Source organism: Phalaenopsis equestris, unplaced genomic scaffold (genome assembly GCF_001263595.1).
Source record: "Phalaenopsis equestris unplaced genomic scaffold, ASM126359v1 Scaffold000552, whole genome shotgun sequence".
Lineage (NCBI taxonomy): Eukaryota > Viridiplantae > Streptophyta > Magnoliopsida > Asparagales > Orchidaceae > Phalaenopsis > Phalaenopsis equestris.
In genome coordinates this window covers 993391-1002744 of record NW_018164992.1, presented here as the reverse complement: position 1 = coordinate 1002744, position 9354 = coordinate 993391, and the positions used below count along the sequence as shown (strand labels likewise).

The 9354-nt window shown below is 38.3% G+C and overlaps 1 protein-coding gene across 4 annotated transcripts in view; it reads left to right on the top strand.

Moving 5' to 3' along the window:
- The window catches only part of LOC110029138 (alpha-mannosidase I MNS4), a 68079-nt gene that overhangs the window by 37673 nt on the left and 21052 nt on the right, over nucleotides 1-9354 (top strand). For all 4 annotated transcript variants that reach the window (XM_020731286.1, XM_020731285.1, XM_020731287.1 and 1 more), the window contains 3 exons: nucleotides 3400-3488; nucleotides 3591-3672; nucleotides 3749-3862. In XM_020731286.1, coding sequence (XP_020586945.1) covers nucleotides 3400-3488; nucleotides 3591-3672; nucleotides 3749-3862 — 285 coding nt within the window. The remainder of the gene's footprint in view (nucleotides 1-3399; nucleotides 3489-3590; nucleotides 3673-3748; nucleotides 3863-9354) is intronic.

The window sequence follows — 9354 nt, the reverse complement described above, 5'->3', positions numbered from 1 at the left end:
GGGGGGGCACCGCTATCAATAACATGCTGTAGTTTCAACCTTATTGGTCACTAGGAGATGTCCAAACCTTAATTCAAAAGTTAGAGAGATAGCAGAAACAGAGCAGCAACAACTATCAGTCTTGCAGTCACCCACAATTGGAAACACTAGCAGGAGCATGTCTCATAGAGTTGAGAAAATTGGTTCGGATAAGGCGGGGCTACCTTAAGTGAGAAGAAGCCCAAGAAAAGTAGCACACTTACTACATTTTCTGCCCGAAAATGCTTTAGATTTTATTGATTTTGGCACATCGCCTCCAACTGCTCGGCAAGTCGACTCGTGTCTTTTATCGAGTAGGGCGTTGTTGAGGAGGTTAGCGGCGAGGAGAGTAAGCTGCATCATCTTCCATAGAGTAAGGGCGAGATGCACGTGGTTTAATGGATCATACAGATTGATGGTACGAGAGATCCGTAGTGGTTTCACAACAAAACATTCTACAATTGTTGCACTCATCATCAATGGAGGGTGCAGCAAGAACTTGGCACATAAGCAGGTGGCATAGCAATTGAACTTCATGAATCAGAAGCATTCCCAGCCGTATTCTCTAGTGTGGTTGAAGGAGAACACATTTAGCTTTGACAGGAGGTGTATAGTAGGGTTTCGAATGGAAGTCAATTGCAAGATCACGTGTGGTGCAACGTGGTAGCCATGGATGTCTGCCACCTATCGTTGGAGAGACCGTGACAATTCAATCGTAAGACATACCGCGATGGGTTCAGGAATACTTATTCGTTCATTAAGGAGGGGAAACATCGTCCTTGTTTTTTCTACGGAATTCGAGATCACAGGTGCTCTTGTCAGCAGAGAAGCATCAATGGGAACAGTTTTGGTGACGATAAAGGATGATAAGACTGAGACGTTGATTCCAGACATGAGGCAGTCATGACAGAGAGCATTCCAGGATCACACGATCAATATCTTTCCAATGTGGCCACCACAGTTTGGGGAGGCTTGGGTTACCCTAACTTCAAGTCAGGTTGAGTCGACCTTGGAGTTTTTTGGGTGATAGTGCAATCAGTAGTGGGATCTAGATGCTGCTAGGACTGTAGGAGAAGAACTAGAATCTTCAACGAATGAAGTCGAAACTCCCCCAACCTTGAGAGACAGATGCGGTGGCTAGTTCGAAACTGGCCAATGGTTCAACAAGGGAGATGTCGGCTCAACAGGGAGGCTGAATTGGCTAACCCTAATTAGGGTTGAGAGTTGATGTTGCCTCTTTCTCCCTCATAGTTATCTACTATATTTGTTATGTTATTTCCATCAGGGCTTAGTTTTTGTTGTGATTTCTATTTGGATAGCCTCCGACGTCCCCCATTTTCCCTTATAGGTTTATATCCGACGACGAAACGTGCTTCAGCTGTAACTCGTCCCAAGGTGGTGTTTATGTTTCCTTTCCTACTTGCTTCAATCTTTCCTGCACTCTCATCCACCTAGTTTCCTGGCGCCATTATCACCTAACTCCCCTGCACCTTCCCTGCTTGCAACTGCAACTCCCAGGGACTCCTTGGTTGTCGCCTAACTCTCCCGCACCTTATTGGCTTACCCTATGTCTCACTTCCAGCCACAACCTTCACCACAGCACCCTGCTCTTAGCCTTTTCCCCTCTAGCCGCAAACTCCCAACCACCGTCGATTCTCAGCCTTTCTCCCTTCAACTGACCCCTATCTTCCCTTGCCTCTTATCCTATTCCCCCCTACCTTCAATCCAGGTCTTCCTTCTCACCTGATCGCCCCCTTTTTGCATCGACCTGCTTATTCTGGCAACTTCCTACACCACTTCCACTTGTCATCCATTGCCCTATGCCACCGTGCTGTCTTGCTTCACCCTAGTGAGATATTTGTGTTGTGTTGTGCTTTCTTTTGATTTTGAGGTTGTGTTTGTAATTTTAGTGCTTTTGCATAATAAAAATATGATTCCTTATTTCTAGGTTAACTTCGATATCACATGTCTATTCCACCATCCTCTTCTCATATTCTCGAGTCTGTTGAAGGTCACTTTATGGCCCCAAACAATCATCAAGGGCTTGGTTTGATAAGTTTGCCATGACTATGAAATCGAATGGGTATACCCAATGCCAAGCGAATCATAAACTTTTCATAAAACATACCCAAGGAGGTAAGAAGGCTATAGAAATTGTATATGTTGATGATACAATCCTAATAGGTGATGATGGAAAAGAGATTGGGAAGATTAATGAGTGTCTTGCAGCTGAGTTTGGAATAATGATATGGGAGCAATGAGATATTTTTTAGTCATGGAAGTGGTCAGATCCAAGATAGGTGTTGTGTTATCCCACAAAAAGTGATTTCTAGACCTACTAAAAGTTACATGAATGGTTGGGTGCAAATCTGTTGAGTTTTCTATGGATTTCAACTGAAAATTACATTCAGGGGGTGAAAAGACATCAGTGGAAAATTGTTGATACCATAGATTGGTGGGTAGGCATATCTTCTTATCACAGACTATATTGGATATTGCTTGCTTTTTTGGCATTGTGAGTCAATATATGAAGAGTTCGAATGAAAAATATTTGGAGATGATTTACAAAATATCGATGTTCCTTAAGAAAATCCATGACAGAGGGTTATTGTTTGAAAAGTCAGACAACAAAGATAAAGAGGTTTTCACTGATGCTAGTTGGGTAGGAGAACTCACTGACAGAAGGTCCACTCGGTATTGTTCATATGTCTGGGAAAATCTTGTCATTAGAGAAGCAAGAAACAAGCAGTGGTCTCTAGAAGTAGTGCATTATTTGTGTATGAGGCAATTGCTTTGGGAATTTGTAAAGGAATGTGGATCCAAAGGTTATTATTAAATGAGTTGGGATATTCTATTGTCAATCCCATAAAATTGTTTTGTGACAACTAATCTGCAATTAGCATTGCAAAGGACTCTGTGCATCATGACAAGACCAAACACATTGATATTGATACATATTTTATATGTGAAAAGGTCAATGGAGTCAATGTTCACTTAATCTACATTTGATCTCATTATCAAGGTGTTGATGTCTTCACTAAATCTCTACTTCCAACAACTTGTGGAATTTTGAGTTTCCTTTTTTTGTTACATTTCTTTCTTTTTTGTTTTATGTTATTTGGTAAGTTTTAATTGTTTTAATTGATCTTGCCCTAGTTATTCCCTATTTTATAAGGCGTAGAGTTATAATCTGATGATTAAGAAGTAAGAGAATAAAATTTTCTGCACCTTCTCTCTCTCAGTGCATATATGGTTTTTTGTTTTTTTTAAAAAAGATTGGTATACGTCATTCCCTTCTTTTGGAAATTTTGCTGTATCTTATGCTGTCCTAAATCTCCAATATCATTATATTCGTACATTTGAATTTTTGGTTTATTGCAGGCTTATTTGTTATTTGGAGATGAGGAGTACTTGTTTATGTTCCAGGAAGCTTACAAGGCTGCTATGCATTATCTGTTTCACGATCCTTGGTAAAAAATTCTCTTATATTTATCTTTGAAAGTCCTTTTACATATTCATTTGTAGTTTTCATTTTATTTTCCGAATTTTAAAGTCTATGAAATGCCTTTTAGGTATGTAGAAGTGAATATGAATTCTGCTGCCACTGTTTGGCCATTGTTTAACAGCTTGCAGGCTTTCTGGCCCGGGCTTCAGGTTTTATTCTTTAAATTTCTAAAAATCACGTACTTTTTTGTGACGGAAATATTCATTATCTTGTTGTCTTTTTAAGGTTTTGTATGGCGATATTGCTCCTGCAATACGGACGCATGCTGCTTTCTTTAGCGTGTGGAAGAAATATGGTTTTACTCCAGAGGGATTCAATCTTGCATCATTGAGTATTCAGGTACTTATTTTTAACACCGTTTCATTTATAAATTTAGAAAGTAGTTTGGTTTACCTTGTTTGACATTAAAATAATAAAGGGGCATTTACGTATATAACCACACAATGATACCACACAATGCTTATGTATTTACATATCTAACACCTAAATATTCATATTTACATGCATACCATTCAAATTTTTAACATCACATAAAAAACACCACCATCACTACTTTTAAAAGTGAAATTCATCTTTTAATGCATGGGTTTATGACACTAACGTGTTTTAAGTGTAAATATCAAAGTTGGGTGTTAGATGTGTAAACATGTAAGAATTGTGTTGTGTATGTATTGTCGGCCGTTATTTTTGAGAAGGAATGATTTTTGTAAATATGAAAATAATTTTAATACAAATATGATTTTTGAAAGCAATATTTGAATTTAAAAATAGATGAGACCAAACGAGTCTCACATATTGAATAGTTTGAATGGATGAGCGCGGTACCACAAATAATACACTATCCCGAAGGATAAACATATCACTTGGAAGTAGGCTCAATCACCTGAACTAAGAAGTTTTTGACATCCGTTTGGTCTGCAAAACCTTTTATGTATGATGGGCAAGCCCCCTACCTAATATAAGGATTAGATAAGGTTTATTTTATCTGGGTTCCAAGTTCCCTATAGAGGCAAACCCCTATAGTTAGTTACATCTTAAATGACCGGGGTCACTTAAGAAAACTCTCGATTAAGATCAGTGGTTTTACCTTCCAGATTTAAAAGTTTAGGCTTCTATGATTGGACATGAGAAAACCAAATGGGAGTGGCTCAAATAGGAACAATTATTTTAAGGAATCCAAAGGAATGGAGAGTAGAGGATATCATAGATCCAGAGGAAATTTTGTTGATTTTCCAACTATCCTATTTTTTGGCTCTATGTCTTTGAAGTGATGTTATTCAATGTTTAATCCTGCAATTTATTTTAGAATTTAGGACTTATGTTCGCAATATATCTGATTGTGCAAATAACCTAAAAAGATAGGAAAATTTATATCGTACTGTACAATAACCTCAGAATCCTAAAGTGTTAGGACTTATAATTGTATAATAGGGTTGTGCGAAAGCCTAAAGATGATATGTGAGGGTTTATGCTGCGCTAGGCAAACCACCTTGAAATCCTATGGATTGTTATTTAAACTAAGGAAAGTGATTAATGATGTGAATTTGTTTTGACGTTGCTCTTTTGAGTGTTCTCACCGTGCTGCCGATAGTGTTTGCTCCAAGCTCCCCATCGTAGCACCTTCGAGTTTGATATTTTTTTTAAAGGGTACATGTAATCATTAGGTTTTTCTACACTAAGGTATAGTGTGTAACAGAACGATAAAACATGCAGTAGAACAAGAAAAAAACAGTAGAATGTACGACATAGAAGAGAATGAACAGTACAGTGTGCAGTGAAATAAAATGCTGTAATGTAAATCAAACCTGTATATCTGGGAGGCTTGCTGCTCCTTTAAGCGAGCTAGTATACACTGTATAAACAAAATTAACATTGCCTGGAAAACTCGAGAAAATCGACAAATGACCCACGACGGAAAACTCGAGAATAATCGACAAATGACAATTCCAAGAAAATTATCAAAATCTCGGGAAGATCCCGGAAAAAGGATCATGAGTGTTTTTCCAAAAAAAAAATCGAATAAAACATACGAAAAATCCGAAAAGAGGGGACCACAAACACTCGGGTCGGGGCTAGGCTCAAATATAATATATTTGTACTCGAAAGACGTCGAGACTACTATCAGTCACCCACTCAACTAGAAGGGTGTCCTACTAAATTAGGAGGGTATTCCTTAGCCTGATATCGGTAATCAACAAGTGGACAAATAAGTTGTAACACATTTAAAATTTATATTTTAGCATGCACATGGATTTCAGACATACAAAAAGGAAGTTGTATCAATTTTGTAGTAAAAATATTTTTTATAAATATTGTATATGTTCTTATCATGTTATGTTTGTCCACGAGTCGATCACGCAGTCGGGCGTAGGACCACCAACAATCTAAGAATGTACGGGTCCCCTGCTAGTCTTGTGTCAGTGAATGATACTATCATCCTACAGTTTATCAGGTCCCAGGATTGGGTCCTGATGTCGTAGGATGAAATATCATATCGCTGTACCACCGGCATGCCTTTGTCCTTAATCCGGTATGTGTAATCATCAAGTGGACAACCAAGTTGTAACATATTTAAAATTTAAAATTTATATTTTAGTTATATTTTAGCATGTACATGGATTTCAGGCATACAAAAAGGAAGTATCAATTTTGTAGTAAAAATATTTTTTATAAATATTGTATCTGTTCTTATCATGTTATGTTCTTATCAGTTTCGAAAAGTTATGATTGTCCACGAGTCGATCACGCTGTCGGGCGTAGGACCGCCAACCCCGCCAACACCCTAAGAAGGTACGAGTCCCCCGCTAGTCTTGTGTCGGTGGATGATACTATCATCCTACAGTTTATCAGGTCCCGGGATTGGGTCCTGATGTCGTAGGATGAAATATCATTCCGCTCTACCACCGGTCTATTTACGACCTTACTTGATGGTTTTATATGTAGCAAAAGTCTATGTATGGGCACTTATGTGTTATACATAAGCACCGAAAACTAAATCAAGAAGCAAGGAAAAAAAAAATAAAAATGGGGATGAGGGAGAGGAGGAACTGATCCACCCAAAAGATCGAAAGGATGAAGGGTGAATCAACCCTCAAAACTGTGACGAAAAGATCTGAAAAAGAGAACCCAAGACCCTTGAATCAATCCAAGAAGGATATCATTTTCTCAAATTTTATAAATGGATCAACCCAAAATGGGTATCATTTCCAAATGTTGTTTCGAATAGGTCGGAACGGGCCCAAATTAATGTGACAATTGTATAAACAACTCCACCACTGTCTACATATTCACACACCCAAGCCTGAACTCAAATATGACATTATATTATCCAAATTTTAATGTCGAACCTCCAAACTCTTCCCAAATGACAATCTCATGAATTTTTCGAATCTTTCATGAATTCGATTCATATCAACTTTATGATTTCCCGAAATAAAGTTGTAAAGGCCTTCAAATTTCTCAAATCAAGCAAATCCACTAACAACAACTATCGAAATTCCCAAAATCTTGGAGACACTAAAGCCATCCAACTCCAACTCCAACCAAAAGCTTTCCCTATCATATAAGTACGGAATCATCCAAATAAAACCAAATAAGTGCTCAAGGCCACGGGCAACTGAGAGGGACAACCAAGAGGGACGACCAAGCCCCAAAATAAACCCTAAACAAGAAAGAGAACAACCCAACCCCAAAACAAGCTCACGGACAGGGACAGCAAAGGCAACAACCAACATCACCGCCTTAAGCTCACGGTTAGGGACAAGAAAAAGAACAACCCAACCCAAAAACAAGCTCACGGCTAGGGACAACAAAGGCAGCAACCAACATCACCGCCTTAAGCTCACGACTATGGGGCACGACATCACCCTCCAATTTGCCATATAAAGAAATGACAAGATAAGGCTCACGACTATGGGATAGTAAAGAAAAGCCACCACAGATATTGCCATTGTACTTCTTTGATATACATAAGAGAGTGAATTGACAAACTCCCATAAACTAACTAAACTGAAGCCATTTTATTGAGCAAGGCATGATAGCGAATTGATCCATTTATATCCATATAGAAGTAGATATTGAAATCATAAACTTTGGGATGACAAACTTGATTATTAATGACAATCCCAGGAGGTACGCTATTTGGAAGATCTCCAACCTAGCCGAGCCCAACAAAAGGGGCAAACAAAGTGACAACTTAAGCAAGCCGAACCCAACAAGAAAGACAAAACAAGGAGCCGTAAAAAGTAAACCGAGCTCAGCAAGAAGGGTAAGACAGGGAACCATAACAGGCACACCCGAGCCCAACAAGGACAACAGAAATAGTATTCCAACCAAGATGACATCCAACAGATGAAATAAAATGAAACACAATTTCAGCTCAAATAAACCCCTAAAAAGGGACCAACGACAGGTAAACCTCCGAGCCAAATTGAGCCCAGATTTCAGACCAAATCGAGTCCAATTAAATGGGAAAACTGAGAATAGCATTTTTCAATCAAAATCCAGCCCAGAAATAGCTAAAACAGTACCCAATACATGGGAAAAATCAGAGAAGAATTTCTAACAATAATCCATCTCCAAAGAGCTAAAACTGAACCCAACAAATGGGCCAAAATAGATAAAAATGTTTCCAGCAAGGATCCAACTCCAAAGAGCTAAAACCGAACCCAACAAATTTGTCATAACAGATAAAAATATTTCCCTTGGAGCCTTATATTTTAAAGTATTGTATCCAGCATATCTTTCGAATAGAAACAAATAACAAGAATCATATAAGTATGCATGAATCCCTAAAGCCAACATGTCTCAGCATTGAAATGAATTTCAGCATTTAATTGAACAAGAATATCAATAATAAAAAGCTTCAACATTTCATTTTTACCATATATTCCATAGAGAAATAACTAAAGCTTTCCAAAAATTTATCCATCATACATCTTGAGCAGAGAAAGAGAAGGCAACCATATCATGCTTTATCCTACTAATTCCAGGAATTATTCATGATTGAAACTTAACCATATAAAACACAAGTTATTTCATCGTTGAAATAATCAAGCTATGCTAAGGCAATTTCAAGTGATGCAGATTAGAGAGATTACTCACATCACTAGGCAAGAAGTAATTCGAGCAAGATTGGCTAAATACCCATTCATAGATTATGAACCGTAAATAACAAAGATTGCTTAGAGACCAAAGCATTCAAGTGAAATTTATAGTAAGTTCAAATATCAAAGATGTTTCAAAAATTTAATAGCCTTAGAAATCTCTTCTTTTTTTTTTAGTCAAGAGAACCATTAAGCCCAAATCAAGGACAACCGGGTAAGGAAACGAGCCATAAAAATGAGTAATCCTCAGGAGTATCAAACAAACAAGCCAGGATATTGCAAACCTGCTAGAGTGTCGCACAACCAAGCAAGAATATTGGTCGGTCAAGCAAGAAAACAAGCAAACCAGCAAGAATATGATACCTCAGTAGCCAAATATGTAATCACATAGGATTATCGAGCCACCAAGCAAGAATACCGAGCAACCAGACAAGAATACCAAGCAAACAAGTTGCACCAGTAAACCAAAAATCCGGCAGCACCTCTCAAAAAAAAAAATTTTTTTTTTCAACAACCAAAATCCTTCCTTCAGTTAGGATTTTATAGGCAGAGGGGAGAAGAGCAGCCACCTATCAGCCTCACTGGTGATCGAATCAGTTAAAGGGAGAGGAGAAATGCATTTAGGGCGGAAAAAATACAATCTCGAGAAAAAGAAGGGTCGGACACGAGGCGGACACCAACTGGCGAGCCGCTCCAATGTGCGGAGCTCGAGGATGCGAGGAGGGG